This window comes from Erythrolamprus reginae, chromosome 8 (assembly GCF_031021105.1).
Source record: "Erythrolamprus reginae isolate rEryReg1 chromosome 8, rEryReg1.hap1, whole genome shotgun sequence".
Classification (NCBI taxonomy): domain Eukaryota; kingdom Metazoa; phylum Chordata; class Lepidosauria; order Squamata; family Dipsadidae; genus Erythrolamprus; species Erythrolamprus reginae.
In genome coordinates this window covers 58,007,975-58,033,843 of record NC_091957.1, presented here as the reverse complement: position 1 = coordinate 58,033,843, position 25,869 = coordinate 58,007,975, and the positions used below count along the sequence as shown (strand labels likewise).

Sequence of the window (25,869 nt, the reverse complement as noted above, 5' to 3'; positions counted from 1 at the left end):
TTTCTCCAAGGGATCAAATAAATTAAACTTTGCAACTGGCTTTAGTCACACAGCGCAATTGAGAGGTTTGCTTATCTGTTTATTTACATTCATTGTCTTCGCTGCACCGTCAACGGAAGATTTTTAAATGTGATTAGAGGCTTGAGACTAACCACCTTCCCCGCGCTGGATTTCTCAATTGCATTTTAACTATTTGGGGTCAGCTGGAAGGTGAAGAGCCCAGCATGCTCTGCCCCATAATAGAAGTCAAATTAAATTAATTAAATAATACAGGTGGTCCTCAACATACAACAGTTAATTTACTGACCCTCCAGTTACAGACACACTAAAAAAAGTGAGTCGTGACCTTTTTTCACACTTTGCATCCCCACGTTCACGCAATGCTGGACCACCGACTCACATTTAGTGTCACGCCAGCCCCTTTTTGCGACCTTCTTCCGACAAGCAAGGTGAAAAGGGAAGCCAGATTGGCTTAACAACTGCTAACCAGTTGTTAACTCAACCCAATCAGCCCTGGGGAGGCTGGGAATGGTTTTAGCAAGGTTCGTGGTTTTATTAGATGTACTGTATTCTAATTAAGTGTGTGTATTGTCTATGATGTGTGTATGATTCTTGACAAATACATCTTTTTCTTTTCTATACGCTGAGAGCATATGCACCAAGACAAATTTCTTGTGTGTCCAATCACACTTGGCCAATAAAATTCTATTCTTTTTTTTTGTCTACTATTTGTCTTTGTTAGTTGTATATGGTTTGCTGTTTTAACAAAGGACATTATAAATAATAATAATAATTATTATTCCCCCCCCTCACTTCCCAAGATCAATGTTGGACTCCACTGGGGTCATAACTTGAGGACTCCCGTACTCAGCTGCGAGGTTTCTCTTCCTCCTCCTCAGTTCACTTCAGACTGAAGCCTATTTGGGGGGGGGGGGCTTTGAGGGGGACCGAACTTTCTTGTTCCTGTCACTCAGCCCCTCTCAGAATCCGGCCCAGCAACACGGGCCACGGAGTCCCTTGGAACCAGAGTCGCCCCTCCCCCTGGCAGTGCCCCCCCAGGCCTCACGAAGACCACCACCACCACAAATAAGGCCTGTTATAACGGCCCCAAGACGGCCAGCCCCCCCCCCCCTTCCCCAAGGAAGCCCAAAGTCTCTGGGGGAAATCCCTACCTGGGCATTTAAACCAGTTGGGACACCACGTCCTAAACTGCCCAGCCTACCTGGGCTGCGAGCGATGGGCTTTGTAGTCCCGAAGGCGCCGAAGCTGAGGCGCGCGAGCACCCATCACCCTTTGACCCCGCCCGACGCTCGCGCGCCAGCCAATGGCGTCGCCGCAGCGCTCCGGGCAGCCAATCAGCGAGGCGCGCGCGCCTCCCCTCGCGGTCGCTGAGGGATCACAAAGCCGCCGCCCCCCCGCCCCCATTTCCCCTCAGGACGGGTGACCCCCCCACCGCACCCCCGCGGTGCTCCTTAGGCCGCCCCTCACCTGGGCCCGCCGCGTCGCCCGGCGTTGTGTCTGCGAGGCCCGCCGGGGAGTCGAGCCACGCGAAGGCAGAAGGACGCCCGCCCGCCAGCCGCTCCTCCGCTCGGCGGCGGCTTTTCAAAAGTCCTCTCCAGGCCCGGAATCGGGAGCCCCGCCCCCTCCGCCGGGCCCCCGCCCCCTTGCGTCACCAAGATGGCGCCCTCCGATGCAGTGCCGCGCCTGCGCACTAAGAGGCCACCCGAGGAGGAGAATTGATGGGAAATCCAATGAAATGTAATGGGGGGAGAATTCAAAGGCGGTTTAATCACAGGACTCAGAACTTAGACGTTAAAGGCAATGATAGGCTGCCAAAAATTTTACTGCCACATTGTGGGCGCGGCTTATTTTGTGGGCGTGGCTTATTGGTCATGTGACTATGTGGGCGTGATTTGACTTGGTGGGAGGGGCTTATCGACCAAAATAAGTTTTTTAATAGGTGCTTGGACTCTTTTTCAGTCGATTAAGTCCCATTATTTGAATAGCCACAAAAAAGGAAGAATGATCAACAGCATTTGAAGGTTTTGTCCTGAACCCACAAGGCTCAGTAGGATAACAGGTTAGGCAAGTAGCTCGGTTTTCTTTTATTGCTATAAAAGTCCAGTTCTAGATCATGATGAACATGATTAAAGCCTTTATGGGTAAAAACATACAATTTAATTATTTCCTATTTTAAAAGTAATGAAGGATCATCCTAAGGTGGTAGACAAGGAAGGACAATTAAAAAAAACTATTAAGTATTCCATAAATAGTGCATAAACTTACCACTCCCACTGTGTGTCTCCCCCCCCCCCCCCGCCGTGGGGACAGGAGCCCATCACTGGTTATAGGTAAAAGGAAAAGAAGTCCCTGCGGATTTGACTCCGCTAGTCGTTGCCGACTCTAGGGGGCGCTGTTTGTCTCCTTTGCAAGGCCAGTCAGCCTGGTGGCCAGCAGCAGGATTGTTCATGACTCCGATATTACTGAGTATGCCAAAAGAAGGCTATCAGTTCAGTGACCTATTCAAATCCCTCTATGGGAAGAGAGCTGGAAGGGGCCTTGGAGGTCTTCTAGCCCACCCCTAGCAGGAGACCCTCCTAACCCATTCCATATGTATTCCATATATTTATATTTTACAAATAGATGGAATATATAGTCAATCAGGAGGAGGGGAAAGGAAACCAGACAAAGCCCAGCCGCTTGCAGGCGCTCAGCCCGCAGACTCGCGCTCAAACGTCTTTCATTTGCGTCTGAGGCTCAGATGAATTAAAGTTTGTTTCCGGATTCCCCCCCCCCGACGCCCCGGAAGTGAATGGGCGGGCCCTTCCGCCTGCCCAGCTGCTTCCGGCTACACCTCCTCCCCCACGGGGCTCTCGCGAGACTTCCGTGCGGCCCTGCCCGCTCCGCCGCCGCCGCTGCTGCTGCCCCGTCGCCGCCGCCTTCATGGCGTCCGACTCGGATACCGAGGAGCTCTTCTACGACGCCCCCGAGGACGTCGCCCAGCACGGCGGGAGCCCCTCGGCGTGAGTCCGGCCGGGGGGGCAGGAGCGGTGTGTGTGTGTGGGTCTGGCTGAGCCTGGAAGTGGGGGGGGGCAGAGGGGGGAGAGAGAGAGAGAGAGAGCGGGCGCCCCCCCAAGGGACTCTCTGAAACCCCCCCCCAGGGAGGAGGGGGCGGGATCTCCTCCCTCCCTCCCCCGACTCCCTCCTTCCCCTTCTTGCTATGGCTTCTTGCCCCTCCCTCCCTGGGACCCTCTGGCTGAAGGGTGGGGGCGCCCCCCCATTGCATCTTTGGTGCCCTGCATTCTCCCCCGCCCCCATCTCTGGCGCCTGGGTATTGGGCTGGGGCTGTGCTTGGCCACCTCTTCGTGACCCCTCCAAAATGGGGGGGAGGGAGGTTTGTTTGTTTGTTTATTGGCCTTCTCTATTGCCCCTCTCCAAGGACTGGGGCAGTTTACTACCTATAAAAACAATACATCATCACCCAATTCATTTCAAAACAGTTAATCTAAACCCCCAGTAATATTAAAATCAGTCACTACCATTCACACAGTAAACATACATTGCATTCCTAATGGCCCCAAGCCTGGCGGCATAGATGAATCTTGAGACTCTTGCAGAAGGTGGGGAGGGTGGGATCTCTGCGGGGAGCTGATTCCAGAGGGCCGGGGCCCCCACAGAGAAGGCTCTTCCCCATGGCCCCGCCAAGCGACATTGTCTGGCCAACAGGAGCTGGAGGAGGACGACTCTGTGGGAGTTAGCCGGTCACTTGGACTCAGGGTTGGAAGAATCGTGGAGGGGGCTAGTTCAAAGATGGGCCTTTGTCTATCCCCAGACTCTCCAAAGAAAAGTCCCATGGTGCTGAATAAGCCTCTTCCATACACAATTGTTGCTTTCAGCCACAACATCTCCAGGGTGCAGAAGATGAGGGATGATTCATATTCGCTTTTGTGAACCAGATTTGAAGTCGGCGTCTTTCTCTCTCAAAAGAGCTCTTACAGCAAATCACTGCAGCGGCTAAGTGCACATTTCCAAACATTGCAAGTAATTTTGCTCTGGCTGGTTCTTTCGTGAGACTTCCATTATCTCCGGCTTTAAGACCTGCAACTTGATCTGTTGCTGATTGTCTTCCTGCTAGAAGTTGCCCCACTCATTTCTGGCCACGTCTATCTCTCTCTCTCTCATCAAAACCCATAGCACAAAGGTGGGGGGGGAGGACACGGGGAAGCATTTCCATTTTTTGGTCGGTCTTGAGAAGAAGATTCTGTATTGGTGCAAAAGGGGAAAAAAAGACTTGTGTTTGAAGGCACTGTTTTATAAAATGTTGGAGGGTGTTTATAGAATGGTATATAACTTGTAACTTCAGCTTAACACTGTTTCAAAACTCTTCTGCTTGTTTTGTTAAAGCTAAATTTGTGTACAGTAATGTTGCCAAAAAGAGCCTATGGCCCCTGCATGACACAGGATTCCATGGCTTTTATCATTCTAAAAGAATAAAACTGGGTTATATCATCAGCTTGAGGGGAAAAGCTCTGGTAATATGGCAGTCACTTTATAAGGCATCCTAAACTTCCCTAGAAATAGGGTTCATTTGTGCTAGCTATATGTGTGTGTGTGTGTGTGTGTGTGTGTGTGTGTGTATGTTACATGTTTTTGCTGAATTTGAAAATTAAGGGAGACTAGGGTAGATCTATTTCGGCCTTATTTTGGCCTCATCACCTAGCTATACCCTCTCTGGGACTTGAACTTGCAACCTTGGCCTTGTAAGGCAGAGAATTAACCTCTAGGCTACAGTATCCAATCCTTTCAATATATAGATTGAGCCATCAGATGTCAGTCCCGGTCTCGTGCAGCATAGAGAAACATAGAAACATGGAAGACTGACGGCAGAAAAAGACCTCCTGGTCCATCTAGTCTGCCCTTATACTATTTCCTGTATTTTATCTTAGCATGGATATATGTTTATCCCAGGCATATTTAAATTCAGTTACTCTGGATTTACCAACCACGTCTGCTGGGAGTTTGTTCCAAGCATCTGCTACTCTTTCAGTAAAATAATATTTTATTTATTTATTTATTCATTTGTCCAATACACAAATACATAGGAAGAAAAATAGACATGTAGTAATATATATAAGGGTAAAGTGAACTTAGAGGAGAGGATATATGAAAGAAATAAAATATATATGATAAGTGAGAGAAAGGAAAGACAATTGGACAGGGGACGAAAGGCACACCAGTGCACTTATGTACGCCCCTTACTGGCCTCTTAGGAACCTGGAGAGGTCAATTGTGGAGAAATGTTGGGGGTTCAGGGTTAACACTATTGAGTCCGGTAATGAGTTCCATGCTTCGATAACTCGATTGTTGAAATAATATTTTTTACAGTCAAGTTTGGAGCGGTTCGTATTAAGTTTGAATCTGTTGCGTGCTCTTGTGTTGTTGCGGTTGAAGCTGAAGTAGTCATTGACCGGTAGGACGTTGCAGCATTTTCTCACGTTGCTTCTGATCTTTCCCCCAACTAACCTCAGATTGTGTCCCCTTGTTCTTGTGTCCACTTTCCTATTGAAAACACTTCCCTCCTGAACCTTATTGAACCCTTTTGACATATTTAAATGTTTCGATCATGTCCCCCCTTTCCCTTCTGTCCTCCAGACTAGACAGATGGAATTCACTAAGATAGAAATGTCACCGTCAGAGGCCACACCATTCTAATCCCCCACAGGGGAAGGAGCAATGGGACCGGCTCTGTCTGTGATCCTGGAAGGTGGCCGCCAGCTAGGATGGACCCAGCGTGGGCCTTCGGGAAGCCAGGGGCTTCTGTTCACACAATCAGTGCTTGAGACCAAAGATGGAAGCAAATAAAATTGCATCCAAAATTGGCCCAGTAGGAAATTGCCATTTCACCTGGTTGCAGTGAACCCCCCCCCCCCCCAAAAAAAACCCCCAGCTACCAATGGGGGGGCATTAGGGCTTGTGGTCACCACAGAGGACGTGTCATGAACTGGACACTGCGTTAATCTTCCACAGGGGAGGCTGGGCAAGCAAGAATTCTTTCCCTTAAGCAGAAGAGCGAGCGAAGGAGTCTTGCAAGCTTAATTCTGAAATGGCTGTTGGGCGTTTTCTCCTCCCGGTCTTATCTGGCCCATGTCTTTTTTCTCCACTAGGTCACCAACGAAAGTCACGGGGACGTCGGCACTGAAGGTGTGTCTCTTTGTGTCAATATTTGTGCCATGCGGCCGCAACCACCTCTTAGGGCGGCCTCTCCTTTCCCTTTGAAGGCCTCAGAGCTAAATCTAGCTAGACAAGGCAACAGGATGGGATTCCCTCTCTTAATAAGCACATAGAAAAGGAGTCGGCAGCCTTAAACACCCAAAGAGCCATTTGTACCCATTTCCCACAGAAAAGAAAACACCGGGAGCCACAAAATCCTTCCCGTGCCTATTTCCCAAATGGCCACAAAACTAGTTGAATTAAATGTTCTGTTTTTCTTTTGAAACTTTTCTTTTCTTGGATTTATTCATTGCTTGGGCTCCTGGGGGTTGAAAAGCTCAATAAATCATGCAAGTATCACACATTGGCGGTGTGACATATATTTTGAATGACAGGGAGCTGCAGCTGAAGGATGAAAGAGTCACACCTGGTTCCAGAGCCATGGGTTGCTGACCCCTGACTTAGATTGATATACCGCTTCACAGTGCTTTCCAGCCCTCTCTAAGTGGTTTATAGAGAACCAGGCTCTTGCCCCCAACAATCTGGGCCCTCATTTGACCCACCTTGGAAGGACTGGAAGGGCCTGATGCAGGGGTAGGCGAAGTTGCCTCTTCTATGACATGTGGACTTCAACTCCCAGAATTCCTGAGCTAGCATGATTGGCTCAGGGATTCTGGGAGTTGAAGTCCACAAGTCATAGAAGAGCCCGCTTTGCCTGCCCCTGGGCCCTGGTGAGATTCGAACTACCAAATTGCAGGCAGCCAGCGATCAACAGAAGCAGCCTGCAGTACTGTGCTCTAACGATTGTGCCACTGCGGCTCATAAGGCATATAATTTGTGCCCTGTAGACCAGTGGTTCCAAACTTTGGCAACTTGAAGATATCTGGACTTCAACTCCCAGAATTCCCCAGCCAGCATTTCCAGATATCTTCAAGTTGCTGAGGTTGGGAAACATTGCTCTAGACTGCTGACTGTCAGGATGGTTTGAAAAGAGCTGGGGGGGGGGTTCGTGTTTTCTGTCCCTTTGATGTTGCCAACTTTAAGACCTAGTGGACATCAACTCCCAGAGATCTCCAGCCATCATGCCGGCTGGGGAGTTCTGGGAGTTGAAGTCCACCTGATGCAGAGCTATCAAGATTAAGAAACGCGTTTATAGAGCCACCATTCCTACCTGCCCTTAGATCCCAGGCACGATGCTGCTCTTAATTTTGTGCAAAAAAAGCAGCCATTGCCAAAGGTGTTTAGCTGCTGCTGGGACGGTCAGTTAGCAACGGTCAGTTTTTTCCAACTCGTCCCTCCATCTGGCCGGAGGCGGCAGTTCCTGCGGAGCCCAACCACCAGACTCAAATCTCTTCCGACTTCTTATGACCAGACGGATTACCTGTGGTCCTGTTTTCCAGGAGCTGGACAGAGGACCTCTGGTGGACGAGCACGAAGGAGGGAAAGACCTGGACATCAAGCAGGATGACCCCAAGAAGGTTTGTTTCGCAGGACTTAAAAATTGGCGGTGGACGGATTTGATTTAATGTAATTTATTAGACTTCTGTGCCTCCCAATCTCGTAGGACTCTGGGCGTCTTACAACAATAAAAACAATACAATACAATAATACAATAATAAAAATAAGAGAGGGAAAAGATTGAAAAGGGGGGGAGTTGTGTCTCTGCCTTATTTGGAGGCCTGTGAAACGTGTATGGCGATCATAATCATTGCGCTGCAGATGTTATACAATGCACAGTTGTTGCGCTCAAGATTTCTTTGGGTTTTATGTCTCCAAAGTGTGTAGTTTGCAGCTTATGCTTTTGTGGGCCCCTTACGTTGTCCATGGTCTAATAAACGAGTGGTTCTCAACCTGGGGGCAGGGAGCACTTTGGGAGGGGGGGGATCGAATGACCATTTCACAGGGTCACCTAACACCATGAGTCTACGGAGAGGGGCGGCATACAAATCTAATAAATAATAATAATAATAATAATAATAATAATAATAATAATAATAATAATAATCATGGCCAAGTTGTATGACTGGATAGTTTAATTGTGGATTTTAATTAGGGTTTTATAGTTTCAGCTCCTACATTTGACTTCTTTTTATTGTTTTTGTATTTTTTATTGTTGTCAGTCACTCCTTTGGGATTGGGCGGCATAGAAGTAGAAATAAAAATAAATAAATTAAAATAAATGACAAATTTCCCATGTTGTTAGGATCTAAAGCTTCTGTTCTGGAGCCTTGGAACGTATTTTTGCACTCCGACCAATCAGGCATTTACAGTGGGCGTGTCCCTCTGACCTTCCTGCCAATCAGCTTCAAGCTCTGTTGGGAGAATTGGTGCTAGACGTAAGGTTGGGGGTCACCACAACATGAGGAACTGTATTAAGGGGTCGCGACATTAGAAAGGTGGAGAACCACTGGCTAATTGCAGTTCCGCCTCTCTTTGCTCTTCAGATCATTGACAACATCATAGAAGAGAGCCAGAAAGCCCACCGGCTTGAGGAGGATGACCCCTTGGCCCCTCCCCAAACGGAACTGACCCACCCTTCTCCGCCCCACGCGAACCCTTGGCTCTCCGGAGGAGACCTCCACCGCCACATCCCCCACCTCTTCATCGAAGAAGCCGCAACGCAAGGGCCCCGCCAAGCCCCCGAGGGTCTGGAAAACGGGGTGGTGTCCCAGGAGGCCTCGCCGCCTTCCAGCAACGAGGGGGCCGATCCCCCCAAAGGGGAAAACGCCGTCCTCTCCTCAGGGAGCCCCAGCGAGAGCCAAGAGCGGAAAGCAGGCGGAGGAGAGCCGGAGGAGGAGGAGGAGGAGGAAGGCCACCAGACCGCCGAGCTGAGGCCGTCCTCGGACCCTCCACTCCCCCAAGGCCCCTCGGCCACCGACGAGCCCCCTCCGGCCAAACCCCCCCGACAGCTGACCATGGAACCAGATATTGTGGCCAGCACGAAGAAGTCCGGCCCGGCCAGGCCACCGCCTCCCGTGGCCCTCCCACCCCCCCGGCCCCCACCCCCTGCCCGGCCGGCCCCCCCACCGAGGAAGAAGAAGAGCGACTCGGAAATCGACACCGGCAAGATTCCCGGCCTGGAAGGCAAGTCCTCTATTTCCTTAGCACAGTGTCTCCCAATCTTGGCAATTGGAAGAGGTCTGGACTTCAACTCCCAGAATTCCCCAGCCAGCAAAGGAAGGAAAGAAGGAAAGGGAGGGAGGGAGGGAGGAATGAAGGAAGGAAGGAAAGAAAGAAATAAGGAAAGGAAAGAAGAAAGGAAAGGAAGGAAGGAAGGAAGGAAGGAAAGGAAGGATGGATGGAAGGGAGGATGGAAGGAAGGAAGGAAAGAAGGAAGGAAAGGAAGGAAGGATGAGAGGGAGGAAGGGAGGGAGGGTTGAGTTTTTAATGACTTACAAAAGGCGAGGAGGGTGGGGGCAGTCCTAATCTCTGGGGGGAGTTGATTCCAGAGGGCCGGGGCTGCCACAGAGAAGGCTCTTCCCCTAGGTCCCGCCTGATGACATTTTTTAGTCGACGGGACCCGGAGAAGGCCGACTCTGTGGGACCTAATCGGCTGCTGGGATTCGAATGCTGGCTGGGGAATTCTGGGAGTTGAAATCCAGACATCTTCAAATTGCCACGTTTGGGAAAGACTGCCTTGGGAGACTCCTCCTCCCTGTCGTTCCGCCGCGTCTCCTCCCTTTCAACTCCCGCGTTTCTTCCACAGTTCCTCGGGAGCCGTTCCCCCTGGGGGGCCTCCTGACGCCCATCGCTTCCCTGGACCCCATGGCCAAAGACTCTCAGCCGTCCCTGGACTTGGCCAGCGCCACCAGCGGCGACAAAGTGGTCACTGCTCAGGTGAGGGAAGGGGTGAGCGGAGGTGGGACAGAACACACCGGTTGGGGTTGGGGGGGACGACTGCAACGCTCTCTACATGGGGCTCCCTTTGAAGAGTGTTCGGAAACTTCGGATCGTGCAGAATGCGGCTGCGAGAGCAGTCATGGGCTCCGCGGTCTGCATTGGCTGCCGATCAGACTCAATTCAAAGTGTTGGTTATGACCTATAAAGCCCTACATTGCACCGGACCAGAATACCTTTGGGACTGCCTTCTGCTGCACGAATCCCAGCAGCCGATTAGGTCCCACAGAGTCGGCCTTCTCCGGGTCCTGTCGACTAAAAAATGTCACCTGGCAGGACCTAGGGGAAGAGCCTTCTCTGTGGCAGCCCCGGCCCTCTGGAATCAACTCCCCCCAGAGATTAGGACTGCCCCCACCCTCCTCGCCTTTTGTAAGTCATTAAAAACTTATCTCTTCCTTCCCTTCCTTCCTTCCCTTCTTTCCTTCCTTTCCTTCCTTCCTTCCTTCCTTTCCTTCTTTCCTTCCTTCCTGCCTTCCTTTCTTTCCTTCTTTCTTTCTTTCCTTCCTTCCTTCCTTCCTTCCTTCCTTCCTTTCCTTTCCTTCCTGCCCTTCTCCTGAAACTGAGGGCACCTTACAACAAAACCATTACAAAATACATAAGAAATCTACTTTAAAATTCTAAAAAGCACCCATTATAAAAACAAATAAAAATCTAACTCGTTCAGCTTCTAAAACCCCAGTTTATTTAAAAACCAGTCGTGCACGTTCATCCTCAACCTACACCATAAGTTCAATCGGAACGTGTGGGTGGGGGTCTTCCTCCTCTTTCTGATTCACCCTCCGCACGCCCCCTGTTGCTGCAGGAGAACGGGAAGTCCGCGGACGGTCAGGTGGTCTTGAGTGAAGTGATTGGATCGCAGAGGCCCCGGTCGAACTCTGGGCGAGAACTCACAGACGAGGTAGGTCTGGGCCTCTTGTCTTGGCGTGGGGAGGGGTCCTGGCTGGTGGGGGGGCTTCCGGCAACGCTCTCCCTTCCCAGCCCTGCTTCCTGCCGAGCTGCGTCCCGGTGGGAGCCCCCCTAGGCAAAAGAGAGCGGGTCTTTGGGGTTGCGGAAGAAAGGGCAAGGGCCTGGTCACACACACAGCGGGGGGCTACTGCCTGGACAGGGAGGCCAGTAGCGAAAATGGAGCTCCCCCCCCCAGAGCACCCATTTTGCAGTGAGAGATGTTGAAAGAAAATGCATAAGCCACGGCCATTGGTAGCCCTTCACTGCAAACATCCCGTTTGCCCCTTCGAGGCACCTTGACCCCAAATCCATCTCTAGCCCTGGGAGGAGCCTAAGAGACAAAGCCCCCTCCTCTCTCTCTCTCTCTCCCTCCGGCCCTTCCCTCTAGGAGATCCTGGCCAGCGTCATGATCAAGAACCTGGACACGGGCGAGGAAATCCCGCTCAGCTTGGCGGAGGAAAAGCTGCCCACGGGCATCAACCCCCTGACCTTGCACATCATGCGCCGGACGAAGGAATACGTCAGGTAGGGATGGAGCCAGCACTGGGATGCCCACCTCAGGGTGTCCAGCAAACCTGAAAAACAGAGAAATCAGGGAATTATCAGGGAAATCGGCATTTCGGGAAGTAGAAGGGAATCATCAGGGAATTCGTGGAAAAAACGGAATAAATCAGGGGGGGGAAACAAACTATTAAAATGTTTAAAACTCGGGAAGATCCACTTAATACCACTTTATAAGGCCTTGGTTAAGGCCACACGTGGAATCCTGCGTTCAGTTTTGGTCACCACGATGCAAAAGAGGATGAGGGGACTGGAGGCTAAAACATAGGAAGAACGGTTGCAGGAACTGGGCATGGCGAGTTAAAAGAAGGACCAGGGGAGACAGGATAGCAGTCTTCCAATATTTCTCAGGGGTTGCCCCAAAGAAAAAGGGTCAATCTATTCTCCAAAGCACCTCTAGGGTAGAACAAGAAGCAATGGGTGGAAACTAAACAAGGAGAGAACCAACTTAGAACTAAGGAGAACAATTGATCAGTGGAACAGCTTGCCTCCAGAAGTTGTGAATGCTCCAACACTGGAAATTTTTAAGCAGATGTTGGATCACCATCTGTCTGAAATGGTGTAGGGTTTCCTGCCTAAGCAGAGGGTTGGACTAGAAGACCTCCAGGGTACCTCCCTACTCTGTTGTTGTTGTTGTTGTTAACCTCCCTCCTCTGCCCTGCTTCCCTTGCACAGTAACGACGGGGCCCAGTCGGACGATGAGGACAAATTGCAGCTGCAGCAGAGCGACACGGACGGGGGCCGCTTGAAACAGAAAACGTGAGGCTCCTAGGAGGGCGAAGGGGGGGGTCTCCTCTGTCCTTTTTGTTAGTGGGGTTTGGGGGGAAGGAGGACTGGCCGAAATGGCTTCAGTCTGCAGTCCAGGGTATCTGCTTCCCCCGTTTGTGTCCTCTTTCTCAAGAGATTTCTGGACAGCCCACCCTGGCCTCCCCAAGCCCTGCGTCCCCCTCCCCACACCCACCACACTTTCCAAAACAGCCAAACAGGCCAGAGTTTCAATGCTGTCATGGGTGAACCGTGCGGTCAGGCGGTAGGGAAAGCCAGTAGAATGCTTGGCTGCATAGCTAGAGGTATAACAAGCAGGGAGAGGGAGATTGTGATCCCGTTGTATAGAGCGTGAGACCCCATTTGGAATAATACTGTGCTCAGTTCTGGAGACCTCACCTACAAAAAGAGATGGATCAAATTGAAGGGGTCCAAAGACGGGCTACAAGAATGGTGGAAGGTCTTAAGCATCAAACGTATCAGGAAAGACTTCATGAACTCCATCTGTAGAGTCTGGAGGACAGAAGGAAAAGGGGGGACATGATCGAAACATTTCAATATGTGAAAGGCTGAAATAAGGTTCAGGAGGGAAGTGTTTTTAATAGGAAAGTGAACACAAGAACAAGGGGACACAATCTGAAGTTAGTTGGGGGAAAGATCAAAAGCAACATGAGAAAATATTATTTTATTGAAAGAGTAGTAGGTGCTTGGAACAAACGTCCAGCAGACCTGGTTGGTAAATCCACAGTCACTGAATTAAAACATGCCCTGGATAAACATAGACCCATCCTAAGATAAAATACAAAAAATAGTATATAAGGGCAGACTAGATGGACCAGGAGGTCTTTTTCTGCCTTCAGTCTTCTGTGTTTCTGCTCGTCCCATGGCAGAGAAGCCGGGCTTCAAGACCTTCAGTCCAAACCCATCCAGATGCAGCTTTGCGCCAGAAGCCCCTCCGTCAAAGAGGCTGGGGAGGGGGCAGCGGTGGAATGGGGGCTGAATCTTTGCTGACCAAACCAGAGCTTTGCTTTCTTGTGCCTTTTTGAAGGACGCAGCTGAAGAAATTCCTGGGCAAATCGGTCAAGAGGGCTCGCCATCTGGCTGAAGAGTACGGAGAACGGGCCGTCAACAAAGTGAAGAGCGTCCGAGACGAAGGTGGGGTGTGTGTGTGCAGGGAGTCTGGGGGGGAGGGCTGCTTCTGTGCCCCTCTCGCCATTTCTTTGCATCCACAAATGCTGCCTAAGTTATTGGAGGAGGGTTTCCAGCCTTCTGCCTACCTCTGCAGTGTCTCGTTATAAGAGGCCCCACTTCATTTAATGATTAGCCTTTAGGCCTTATTATTGTTGTTGTTGTTGTTGTTATTTATTAGATTTGTAAGCCGCCCCTCTCCGAAGACTCGGAGACCCTTAACTTAAATTACCAATTAAAGTTCTGTACAAACAATTTAAAATAAGAGTAGGGTAGAATATAACAGGTGTAGGATACAATACAATAACTTGATACATAAATATTTAAAATACCCTATTTATTTAAGTGTAAGATGCACTCTTCCTCCCCCCTCCCCCCAAAAATGGGTGGAGATGTCTTTTTTTTTTAATTAATATTTTTATTGATTTTTATAATGTAAAACACACACACAACATATAGCATATAACCTGTGCTCAGTGATCCCACCACCAGACAATCGATCATACCATGGGTGGACATGTCTGTGCAACTTTTACAGCGAATATTGTGGGGAGGGGGCTGGTGCAGTGTTCTCGAAGGTGCCGCAGTGGCGAATGGGTCTGAGGGATGAATACCGGCTGGGTGCTGGGAGGCAGAGGCAGATTCCCTCCCCCCTTGTTCTCCTCCCCCAAAAGCCAGGCGCGTCTTACAGTCCGAAAAAAATGGCGCTGGGACCCACGTCCTCCCCCCCCCCTTCTGTTCTCAGTCTTCCACACGGACCAAGACGACCCGTCGTCCAGCGATGACGAGGGCATGCCCTACACCCGGCCGGTGAAATTCAAAGCCGCCCACGGCTTCAAGGGGCCATACGACTTCGAGCAAGTGAAGCTCGTGCAGGATCTCAGTGGGGAGCACATGGTGAGCTGGCACCCCCCCCTTGGTGGTCTGTTTGGAGGGGCTGTGCGTGTGTGTGCCACCCTTTGAGCTCATCAAACCAAGTTTGCCTTTTCGTGTAGGGGGCCGTGTGGACCATGAAGTTTTCGCACTGCGGGCGGCTGCTGGCCTCTGCCGGACAGGACAACCTCGTGCGGATCTGGGTGCTGAAGACGGCGTTCGATTATTTCAACAACATGAGGATGAAGTACAACTCGGAAGGTGCCGCCATCTTCTGCCCGGGCGGCCGATCTCGCCTGACACAGGGGGGGCGGAGGGGGGTCCCCCAGAGAAGCCCCTTTCAACGGCTGTCCTGTCTTGCCCCCTAGGCCGCGTCTCCCCCTCCCCGTCTCAAGAAAGTCTGAACTCGGCCAAGTCGGATAACGATACCGGGGTGAGTCGGGCAGCTACGCCCACAATAATAATAATAATAATTTATTAGATTTGTATGCTGTCCCTCTGAGGACTCGGGGCAGCTCGCAACAACATAAACAATGTACAAATCCAATTTTTTAAAAATACAATTTAAAGCCCTTATAATAAAATAATCACACAATCAAACCATACACCAACCTTGACAATTGGTGTGTGTGTTAATTTCCCCATGCCTGGCGCCAAAGATGAGTATTTAATAACTTACAAAAGACGAGGAAGGCGGGGGCAGCCCTAATTTATTCGTTGATCAAGGAGGGTCAAGAGTCAAACCTGAAGAAGGCAACTCGGCCTTTTCTATCCTTCGTTGTTTCCCCTTCTCCCTTCAAAGGCTGCGCTTGGCGGCCCCCATGGTCAGCTTGGCTATGCTGGCTGGGGAGCTCTGGGAGTTGAAGTCCAGGCCCCTTAAAAGTGTCCAAGGCTGAGGAAACACAGGGTTGCAGAGAGGGACGGCTTTAAAATGCACCATCGCTTTTCCTCGTCTACAGGATGTCCAGCAAACTTGGAAATCAGGGAAATTGGTGGTTCAGGAAAATATCAGGGAATTCGTGAAAAAAACTGGAATAAATCGGGGGGGGGGGGGAAGCTATCAAAATGTTTAAAAGTCAGGGGGAAATCATATTTTTTTTAAATGGATCGCGCTGCCTGGCAGAGTCAAGTAGAAATGAGCATAACTGTGGCACGAACTTGCTTCCTCAGCTACCGATGTTTCTCCATGGCTCTGCCGTTTGGTATCACGTCAACTACGACTGTGCTTAGCTAGATCGCAAGTGACAGGGAGATGTCAGGGAATGTCAAAATGCTTTCCCCCTGGACCCCCTGGTCCAGTTCTAAGGGGTTCAAACCAGCTTTCCTTGGTGGGAACGACCAGGAGTTGGGGCGTCGGGGGAGGCTGCTCTCCCTCCCTTCAGGAAGGGGAGGGGGGATGTCACCGGTTGGGAGGGGCTTTTTTGTCATTCCTCTGCATTCCAGGTGTGCAGTGGGACCGACGAGGACCCCGATGACAAGAGCACCCCATTTCGGCAGCGGCCGTTCTGCAAATACAAAGGGCACACGGCCGATCTCCTGGACTTGTCCTGGTCCAAAGTAAGTCAAGAGTCCCATTCCCTCTGGTGGTTTAGGCTTTAAAGCAGTTGTTGATCTCGCTGGGGGACGGCACTGGGGTCATCGTCTGGTCCTTCTTGAAGGTGACCAGCAAAGAGCTTGGACAGCCATAAAATCCTCAAGAGGCACCCTCCCTTTCTGCCCAACAGGAGGGAGGAGAGATTTATTTCTTTGATTGTTTTAATGCCACTCTTCTCCTTAGACTCAGGGCGGCTTACAACATGTTAGCAATGTTAGCACTTTTTAACAGAGTTGCCCCCAACAATCCGGGTCCTCATTTGACCCACCTCAGAAGGATGGAAGGCTGAGTCCACCTTGAGCCGGTGATGAGATTTGAACCGCTGACCTGAAGATCTAGAGTCAGCTTTAGTGGCCTGCAGTACTGCACTCTACCTGCTGCGCCACCTCGGCTCAACCACGTTCTATTGTGGATTACGCCCAGCCCTGATTGCTTTGGGGATTCTAGACGCCTAGAGCCCCTAGGGAGTTGGGCAGCATAGAAATTGAATGAATGAGTGTGTGTGTATATATATGTATATATATATATATATGTGTGTGTGATATATAGACACACACACATACATACATGCATACATACATACATGGCAAAAAGGAAGCTATATGTTCCTCCCAGGGTGACTCAAAAAAAAATCACACATAGCCCTTTCCCTGCTACAAGCTGATAAGGAGGTGACCCTGTAGCCTAGAGGCTAAGGCCACTGCCTTACAAGACAGAGGCCCAGGTTCAAATCCCAGTAAGGGTATGACTGCCTGATGAGAGCAAATAATCTCAAAATAGATCTACAGTAGTCTCCTTCCTTTTCATTATCATCAAAAATATGTTACATACACACATACATACAATGACACACAAACACATACACACGTGTTCCAAAACCAGGTTTGAACGCTCCCTTTCTCTGTTCTCGATCACCCGCTATTAGTGCAGATGAAATCTCATTCCGCTCCTGTATATAAATTATGTGCTGCCCTGAGTTTTCAGAGAAGGGCGGCATACAAATCTAATTAATAATAATAATAATAATAATTATTATTATTATTATTATTATTATTATTATTATTATTATTATTTCTTTGTCTGGGGCCGCCAGCATCCAGGGTCCCGCCCTCCACTCCTTCTGTGAGGGAGAAGTTTGGTTAAAGCCTTAAATCGGGTCCCCCTGTAGTTTGGCGTCCCCAGAAATCAACCCCCTCCCCACTGGCTTCCTCCCCGGCAGAACTACTTCCTGCTCTCCTCCTCCATGGATAAGACCGTCCGGCTGTGGCACATCTCTCGGAGGGAATGCCTCTGCTGTTTCCAGCACATCGACTTCGTCACGGCAATCGCCTTCCATCCCAGGGTCAGTGGTGGCGGGCGGCCCCGGTCTTTTATCTGGTGCAACGTTCTCATCCCCCATTTTGCATGGGAAGCGGGTTGGCGCGCCCTGCGAGGTTGGGGGAGGGATCCCGGATACCCAACCGTAGCAGAGGGAGGAGGCCCCGGGCAAAGCCTTGGAGCAAGCGGGCCCAGGATTGTGACAGCCTCTCCCTGGTCGATATCCTGGTGTTGGCGTTGAAATGGGTTCTTCCGGCCCCCTTTTTATAGGACGACAGATACTTCTTAAGCGGCTCGCTGGACGGCAAGCTTCGGCTCTGGAACATTCCTGACAAAAAGGTGGCCCTTTGGAACGAGGTGGACGGCCAGACCAAGCTGATCACGGCTGCAAACTTCTGCCAGAACGGCAAATACGCCGTGATCGGCACCTACGACGGCCGGTGTATCTTCTACGACACGGAGGTGAGCCCCCTGGGACCCCGGAGTGGGCCTCACTTTCATTGGCTGCACTTCTGGGTGTCATCATTCCACGCCGTGCTTACAGCCAATGATGGAAACACCAAACTTTTTTTTTTTACTGCTTTACACTTTTTATTTTTTTAAATTTTTTAATTAAATTTTATTACAACAAACAAAAAAATACTTAAAAGAAAACGTGCCCGACACCAATAAAACCCCACCACCATTTAGGCGGTTAAATTATTTGCAATAAGTTTCAATTTCTTCCTTAGCTCCGGTTTACATTTCTTTACATACAAAAAGTGATTGGAATTTATTTTTCACATTGTCGTCATATATTCTACTTCAGATATAATCTTTCACCTTATTCCACCGTGCCATCAGCTTCTCCAATTTATTTTCATCCAAGTTATTTAATTTTATTTCCATAATTTCGAAGTGGATGTGGTCCACCATGTACCAGTACCAATTCTGGATTGTCCATTTATTGCTATCCTTCAGAGTCTATGTGGCAGTGGTGGCAGTTCAGCCAATAGCACAGACCACAATGTAGGAAAGGTGTAAATGTTATTCACAATGTACACAATAGACTAACTAGCATATACAGTCAGCTACATAGTTATCCAAACATTAATATTACATACAGTTCCATACAGCATCAAAATATAATACATAGACCACTATTAAACACACAAGAAGTACATAGACCAGTATTTAGCACACAGAAAAATTATTATTTATTTATTATTATTTATTAGATTTGTATGCCGCCCTTCTCCGTAAACTCGGGGCAGCTCACAACAGTGATAAAAACAATACACGGTAACAAATCTAATAATTAAAATCTAAAATAACAGTTTTACATTAAAAAATCTAAAAAGAAAAAAAACCCCTCAATAGATAGAATACATACACAGTCATATCATGCACAAAATTACATAGGTAAGGGGGGGGGGGTCTCAGTTCCCCCAAGCCTGAGGACAGAGGTGGGTTTTAAGGAGTTTACGAAAGGCAAGGAGGGTGGGGGCAGTCCTAATCTCTGGGTGGAGTTGATTCCAGAGGGTCGGAGCCGCCACAGAGAAGGCTCTTCCCCTAGTATATAGTATGCTATTAGCATACAGCAGAATTAAACACACTATTTATTTATTTATTTATTTATCAGATTTGTATGCCGCCCCTCTCCGCATACTCGGGGTGACTCACAGCAATAATAATACAATGTAAACAAATCTAATATTTAAGTTAATTTAAAACCCCAATTTAGAAATACAGTGGTACCTCGAGATACGAGTTTAATTCGTTCCGGACCTGGGCTCTTAAGTCGAGCAGCTCTTATCTCGAACGACTTTTCCCCATAGGAATTAATGTAAATAATTTTAATTGGTTCCAGCCCTCAAAAAACTCACAAAGTTAGTCTAAATTATGCAGAAAGACATGTTTTTAATGAAGAAATGTACATGTACATATAAATGAATAATGAAGTTTCTTTCACTTAACTTGTAAACTTTCTTAAACTTTTAAATTTACATATGTTCAACTTCTCTGCCACCCAATCCTGTAGGACAGAGGTCCCCAACCCTTTTTGCACCAGGGACCGGCTTTAAGCGATCAAGAGAGGAATGGGTGAATGAATGGACGGAGGGTGGGAAGGAAGGAAGGAAAGAGGGAAGGGACAGGAACAGAGGAAGGAAGCAAGGAAACTTATGAAAGGGGAGAGTAAGAGAGGAATGAGTGAAGGGAGGGAGGGAGGGAAGAAGGTGGGAAGGAGAAAGAAAAGAAGAAATAGAGGAAGGGAAGGTAAAAGAGAGAAAGAAAAAGAGCAAGAAAGAAAGAAAGAAAGGGGGAAGGGACAGGAACAGAGGAAGGAAGCAAGGAAACTTATGAAAGGGGAGAGTAAGAGAGGAATGAGTGAAGGGAGGGAGGGAGGGAAGAAGGTGGGAAGGAGAAAGAAAAGAAGAAATAGAGGAAGGGAAGGTAAAAGAGAGAAAGAAAAAGAGCAAGAAAGAAAGGTGCAAGCACCCCCCCGAGCCCCCCAGGCCGGCTGCAACCTTTTAAAACACGCGCGCCGCTTCGCAGCTGTCTCCTGAAGCCGAACGCGGAAGTTAGCGTTTGGCTTCAGGAGACAGCTCCTTGGCGCTTGTATCTCGAATTTGGGCTTGTAAGTAGAACAAAAATATCTCTCCCCTCCCAGCTCTTATCTCGAGTTGCTCTTAAGTAGAGCAGCTCTTATGTCGGGGTTCCACTGTAATATCTTAGCACACAAGAGTATTTAGCACGCAACAAAACTTAGCACACATTTATATAGCAAGCATTATCAAGTCTAACCGCAAAAGCCAACAACAACCAACAATGCATTACAATCCAATACGATGCAACAGCTAATTGCAGCCTAGACCCTAAAGTAACATTATACTATGTCCTCCAAACATACTTTGACAAACCCAACTAGTGCATAGAACCTTCTGCACATGTGCAGATTGTCTGTGATAACGTCTGAGTGCGTAGGCAGAGCCTCCCATCGCCACCGCTACCAGTTCGCCCAAACCAGGGCGAACCTGTAGCAACCCACCCCTGCTGGGAGCCCAGTTTTCAGCCCCCAGAAGACCCTGCTGACTACGTGGCTTTCCTTTAGGGATCTCCCCGTGGCCCTTTTCTGAAGTGGGGTCTGTGCAACCTCCTCCTTCTCCCGTCTTTCTCTTTAGCACCTCAAGTATCACACTCAGATCCACGTGCGGTCAACCAGAGGACGGAATCGAGTGGGGAGGAAGATCACGGGGATTGAGCCCCTGCCGGGTGAAAACAAGGTAGCCACGACCTAGGGGATGACCCAGGAGAGGACCCACCCAGTCTGGGTCAAAAGGTGCCAGCCTTTGAACGGAAACCTCGCCTCCTTGCCCCACTAGATCCTGGTGACCTCCAACGACTCGCGCATCCGGCTCTACGACCTGCGGGACCTGTCTCTCTCCATGAAGTACAAGGGCTACGTCAACAGCAGCAGCCAGATCAAAGCCAGCTTCAGGTGAGGACGGAGGGGCTCAGGATCTGCTCACCTGAGTGAAGGGGCTTCCCCTCAGACGGGGGGCTTGGAACGGGGGGCCTGGAAGCCAAAGGGGTCTCCCACTCTGCCTCCCCAGCCACGACTTCACCTACATCGTCAGTGGATCGGAAGACAAGTACGTCTACATCTGGAGCACCTACCACGACCTGAGCAAGTTCTCCTCCGTCAGGAGAGATCGCAACGACTTCTGGGAGGGGGTCAAAGGTAAAGCAGAGGCACCCACTCCCCCTGGGCCCATGAAGTCGCTCTGGGGAGGGCGGGGGTATTAGGTGTCCTGGGTAGTGGTCTAGTCCAGGGGTCGGCAACCTGAAACACTCAAAGAGCCACAAGGGTCCTAACAGGGCCTTCCCTCTTCTTCCTTCTCCTCCTCCTTTTCTTTCTTTTTTCTTTCCTTCCTCCCTTTTCTTCTTTCTCTTCTTTCTCCTCCTCTCCTCTCCCTCCTCTTATTTCTTTCTTTCTCTCTCTCTCTCTCCCTTTCCTCTCTCTCCCTCTCTTTCTCTTTTTGTCTCTCTCTTTTTCTCTCTCTCCCTTTCTTTCTCTCTTTTTCTCTCTCTTTTTCTCTCCCTCTCTTTCTCTCTCCCTTTCTCTCCTCTCTCTCCCTTTCTCTCCCTCTCTCTCTTTTTCTCTCTCTCCCCCTCTCTTTCTCTCTTTTTCTCTCCCTCTCTTTCTCTCTTCTTTCTCTCCCTCTCTCTCTTTTTCTCTCTCTCCCCCTCTCTTTCTCTCTTTTTCTCTTTCTCTCTCCTCTCTCTCCCTTTCTCTCCCTCTCTCTCTCTCTCTCTTTTTCTCTCTCTCCCCTCCTCATGGGCGTCCTTCTCTTCTTAGCACACAATGCTGTGGTCACCTCTGCCATTTTTGCCCCGAACCCCGGCCTCATGGTGTCCTCCGAAGCGGCTGAGAAGCCCCCAGGAGAAAGCAAAAGCGAAGATTCAGGGGCTGCAGACCCCATTCCTTCCGGTAGGTGTCCAGGGCGGCCTTCGCTGGCCCCGGTTCTTTTGCAAAAATGGTGCAGCTCAGACTCTGAAAAACACGTTGAGTGGCATATTCTGTTTCTGGGGAGACCAGCCTATCTGGGCAACCTGGTTTACCCAACTATGGGACAGAGCCCACCGGTGCTGCTTTCGCCTTTTAGCCCCAATCCAGGAGCTTTCGCAGGCAGTCGCTTTTTACCAGCAAAGAAATAAAAGTTATAGCTTGGGAGTTCGAATCCCAGAAAGGGTACGGCTAGCTGACAAGAGCAAAGCCTTGGATAATGTAAATTGGCAATTTTCAACTTATTTTCATCTTATTTTAATAAAATAGATGATATACTTATATTTTATACTATTATGCTGAATATTTGTATACTTATACAGTGGAACCTCTACCTAAGAAGGCCTCTACTTAAGAACTTTTCTAGATAAGAACCAGGGGTTCAAGATTTTTTTTGCCTCTTCTCAAGAACCATTTTCCACTTACAAACCCCAGCCTCCGAAACTGTAACCGGAAAAGGCAGGGAGAAGCCTCCATGGGGCCTCTCTAGGAATCTCCTGGGGGGAAACAGGGCTAGGAAAGGCAGGGAGAAGCCTCCGTGGGCCTCTCTAGGAATCTCCTGGGAGGAAACAGGGCTGGAAAAGGTGGGGAGAAGCCTCTGTGGGGCCTCTCTAGGAATCTGGGAGGAAACAGGGCCTCCACCGTCCCTGTGGTTTCCCCAGTCACCTGCATTATTTGCTTTTACATTGATTCCTATGGGGAAAATTGCTTCTTGCAAACTTTTCCATTTAAGAACCTGATCATTGAACGATTGATTGATTGATTGATTGATTGATTGATTGATTGAGGGACTCGGGGCGGCTCACAAAATATCAAACAACATAGTAAATAATTTAAAAAATCCAATTAATGTGATGGATAAAACTTTAAAAAAACTCTAATATAATTTTAAAAACATTAAGTCCGTAAGTAGAGGTCCCACCGTACGTTGTCTTGTCTTTGAAGGAGCCTTGAAGGCTGACCACACGGAGGTGCTTCTCTCGGCCGATTTCACCGGAGCCATCAAAGTCTTCATCAACAAAAAGAAAAACCTCTCCTGAAGAGTGGCCAGTCCCTCGGTAGTAGCCTGGCAGTAATGGTACCCGTAACACCCACGATTATGGTGTGAAATCTTGTGCTTGGTGACGCAGCGTAATAATCCGGCGCTGGAGGTTGGCTTAGCGTTGAATCCCTTCGTGTACGGCTGCTGAACTTGGAGCTGCCCAAAGAAGCAGCGTCTCTCTCCCTCTCTCTCCCCCTCCCCTCTCAATGCCCACCACTCCCCACCGCTTTTTAGATTAGAGAGGACAGAGCGGCCAGCAGCCTCACGCAAATAGGAGAGAAAAGGAGCCTTGTGGGGCTCCCCAATCTTTCTGCTGCTATGGGGGAAGCCCTGGGGGGGGGGAATAACCCTGCATGGAAAGTAGAGTGCGATCTTCAGGGGTGGGGGTCTCCCAGGAACGGTTTTGCACAGGGGAAAATGTAGTGGATCCCAGTGGCGCCCGATTCTTCGCAATTGCACAAAGTCCCAGAATCCCTCCCCTTGCAAAAAGCGGATCAGGTTTTTAAATTTTCCCGTAACCGAGCTGCGTTTCTGCCCAGGCCGTTTTAAGTTCTGTGAGACCGATCCTCCTCTTGGATGAGCGTCAAACCTCGTTTCGGTGTTTTATAACGTGGACTTCTGTGGTCTTCTCACTGTCGTGCACTCAACCCTGTTCTGTTGCCTCTCTCTTTTTTTTTTTTTTTTGCACACTGGAGCACAATATTTCTATGAAAAAGCGTTTCTCATTCCTTAAATCCCAGGCACAGGGATATTATACTACGCTCACTTTAAAGCAACTTAAAGCTGCATTAGGAACAATTCTTATATTTTACAAAACGATGTAAAATAAAACTGTTTACATATTTTTTTAAAAAATATTGTAGTTTTAAGTTTTTGTTTTTGTTATCCTTGTTTAGAGTTCAGACTGAATTTCAAAGGCTTTGTAAATATTTGTAAAAGGGCGACCAATGACGCAACTCTCTCGCGGGGGGGAAACCTGCGAGAAAGATTGTTGAAGGTGGCAGCCGCTTAAGAAAACAAAGGATGTGTTATTAAAAATGGGTCACACTCAGAAACGGTGTTTGTAGTATTATTTTTTAATCTCACATACACACACAACAGTGGTATGAAGTTTTTTCCCTTGGCCCCGAGTTGGTCCATTTTTATTTTATTTTATTTATTTTATTTATTCTCTGTTTTCCATCCGCACCAAATTTGGGGCGGGGGGAGTTTTTGCAGAAACATGGTCCGACCTCAGCGGAAGTGATGTTCACCTTGACTCAGGATGTAGTAGTAATAATAATAATAACAACAATAGAATTGGAAGGGACCTGTGAGATCTTCTAGTCCAACCCCCTGCCTAGGCAGGAAACCCTACACTACTTCAGACAGGTGGTTATCCAACATCTGCTTAAAAACCTCCAGTGTTGGGGCATTCACAACTTCTGGTGGCAAGCTGTTCCACTGATCAATTGTTCTAATTATCAGGAAATTCCTCCTTAGTTCTAAGTTGCTTCTGTCCTTGTTTAGTTTCCACCCATTGCTTCTGGTTCTACCCTCAGGTGCTTTGGAGGATAGCTTCTTTGGGGCAACCCCTGAGATACTGGAAGGCTGCTATCCTGTCTCCCCTGGTCCTTCTTTTCATCAAACTAGCCAGGCCCAGTTCCTGCAACCGTTCTTCATGTTTCAGCCTCCAGTCCCTGAATCCTCTTTGTTGCTCTTCTCTGCACTTTTTCTAGAGTCTCAACATCCTTTTTGCAAGGTGGCGACCAAAACTGAATGTCGTATCTCAAGTGTGGCCTTACCAAGGCCTTGTAAAGCGGTATTAACCCTTCACGTGATCTTGATTCTCTCCCTCTGTTGATGCAGCCTTGAACTGTGTTGGCTTTTTTGGCAGCTGCTACACATGGCTGGCTCCTATTTCAACGGTTGTCCACTTGGACTCCAAGGTCCCTCTCACAGTTACTCCTGTTGAGCAAGGCACCAACCTATAGCAGAGGTCTCCAAACTTGGCCCTTTTAAGAGTTGTGGACTTCAACTCCCAGAATTCTTTGCTGGCTGGAGGATTCTGGGAGTTGAAGTCCACCACTCTTAAAGTGGCCAAGTTTGGGGACCCTTGACTTGTGCATTGTGTCTTGCCTAAATGTAGAACTTTACATGTTTCGGTGCCCTGGCTCTCAAACTCCCCAAATGAGCCCCAACTGCTGGGAAGAAGCCCCTGCTGGGCACTTGGATTTTGGGAGGTGGGTGTCACCCCCTCTGCTCCTTGGCCCCTCCTTTCTTTCCCGGGGGGGGGGGGAAAGGGGCGGGGCTTTTCTGACTTGCAGCCTCCTCCCCCAGAGCTGCTCTTCTTGGAGCCTCCCCCGTTTTGGGGGCGTCGGGAGGGGGGGAGGCTGCGGCTGGAAGGCGGGGGTCGCGGAGGAGACCCCCAAAGGCGGCCGAGCGCGGGAGGGGGAGGGAAGGGAGGGGGGGAGCCCCAGCTGGGCGGCCGCCCCCCTCCCTCCCTCTCCTGGGACCCAGGACCCGCCCCGCCCCTCGGCCCCGCCCAGCCAGCCAAGGGCGGCGAAGGGAGGCAGGCGCTCCGGGGCGGCGGCGTCTCCGGCCGGGCGAGTGAGGCAGGCAGGCAGCTAGCCAGGCAGGGGGCGCTGGGAGCCCTCCGCCCGCTCGCCCGCAGCTTCCCCGCCTTTGTCCCGCGATGGCGGCGGCGGAGGTGCGCAAGTTCACCAAGCGGCTGAGCAAGCCCGGCACGGCGGCCGAGCTCCGGCACAGCGTCTCCGAGGCGGTGCGCGGCTCCCCGGCGCAGGTGAGCAAGGACGGGGCCCCGGGCGCCCTCCACCCCCCCCCCACGGCCCTCCGCCGCCGCCTTTCGGGAAGGGAAGCTCTACACGCCCCCCCCCGGGCCTCCCACCCCCGCGCGACTTCCTAGCCCCCCCTCTCCCTCCCTTCTTCCCC

The 25,869-nt window shown here is 49.8% G+C and overlaps 3 protein-coding genes across 3 annotated transcripts in view; 2 read left to right on the top strand and 1 right to left on the bottom strand.

Annotated features, from left to right (window-relative positions):
• Positions 1-1,594, bottom strand: part of KLHL13 (kelch like family member 13) — a 43,276-nt gene extending 41,682 nt beyond the window's left edge. Inside the window, 1 exon segment of the mRNA XM_070760035.1 lies at positions 1,489-1,594. The gene's annotated coding sequence lies outside the window, so the exon portion shown is untranslated.
• Positions 1,595-2,810: 1,216 nt separating this feature from the next.
• Positions 2,811-23,993, top strand: WDR44 (WD repeat domain 44). The gene is made up of 20 exons (XM_070760006.1): positions 2,811-3,023; positions 6,165-6,201; positions 7,611-7,688; positions 8,655-9,294; positions 9,917-10,047; positions 10,910-11,005; positions 11,441-11,577; positions 12,289-12,372; positions 13,427-13,533; positions 14,312-14,463; positions 14,562-14,700; positions 14,808-14,872; positions 15,883-15,996; positions 17,253-17,375; positions 17,621-17,812; positions 20,512-20,613; positions 20,713-20,828; positions 20,944-21,071; positions 21,690-21,821; positions 22,842-23,993. The coding sequence occupies exons 1-20, from the start codon at positions 2,944-2,946 to the stop codon at positions 22,934-22,936; spliced, it is 2,748 nt and encodes a 915-aa protein (XP_070616107.1). The 5' UTR covers positions 2,811-2,943; the 3' UTR covers positions 22,937-23,993.
• Positions 23,994-25,468: 1,475 nt separating this feature from the next.
• Positions 25,469-25,869, top strand: part of DOCK11 (dedicator of cytokinesis 11) — an 86,420-nt gene continuing 86,019 nt past the window's right edge. Inside the window, exon 1 of the mRNA XM_070760033.1 lies at positions 25,469-25,720. Within this exon, the coding sequence (XP_070616134.1) occupies positions 25,613-25,720 (108 nt within the window). The 5' untranslated portion in view covers positions 25,469-25,612. The remainder of the gene's footprint in view (positions 25,721-25,869) is intronic.

What these genes read in the sequence shown, in the direction of transcription:
- WDR44 (XM_070760006.1), top strand. Translation starts at nt 2,944, where the DNA reads ATGGCGTCCGACTCGGATACCGAGGAGCTCTTCTACGACGCCCCCGAG. An exon ending in CGGGGACGTCGGCACTGAAG is followed by an intron (nt 6,202 to 7,610) that starts GTGTGTCTCTTT and finishes CCTGTTTTCCAG; the next exon opens with GAGCTGGACAGAGGACCTCT. An exon ending in GATGAAGTACAACTCGGAAG is followed by an intron (nt 14,701 to 14,807) that starts GTGCCGCCATCT and finishes CTTGCCCCCTAG; the next exon opens with GCCGCGTCTCCCCCTCCCCG.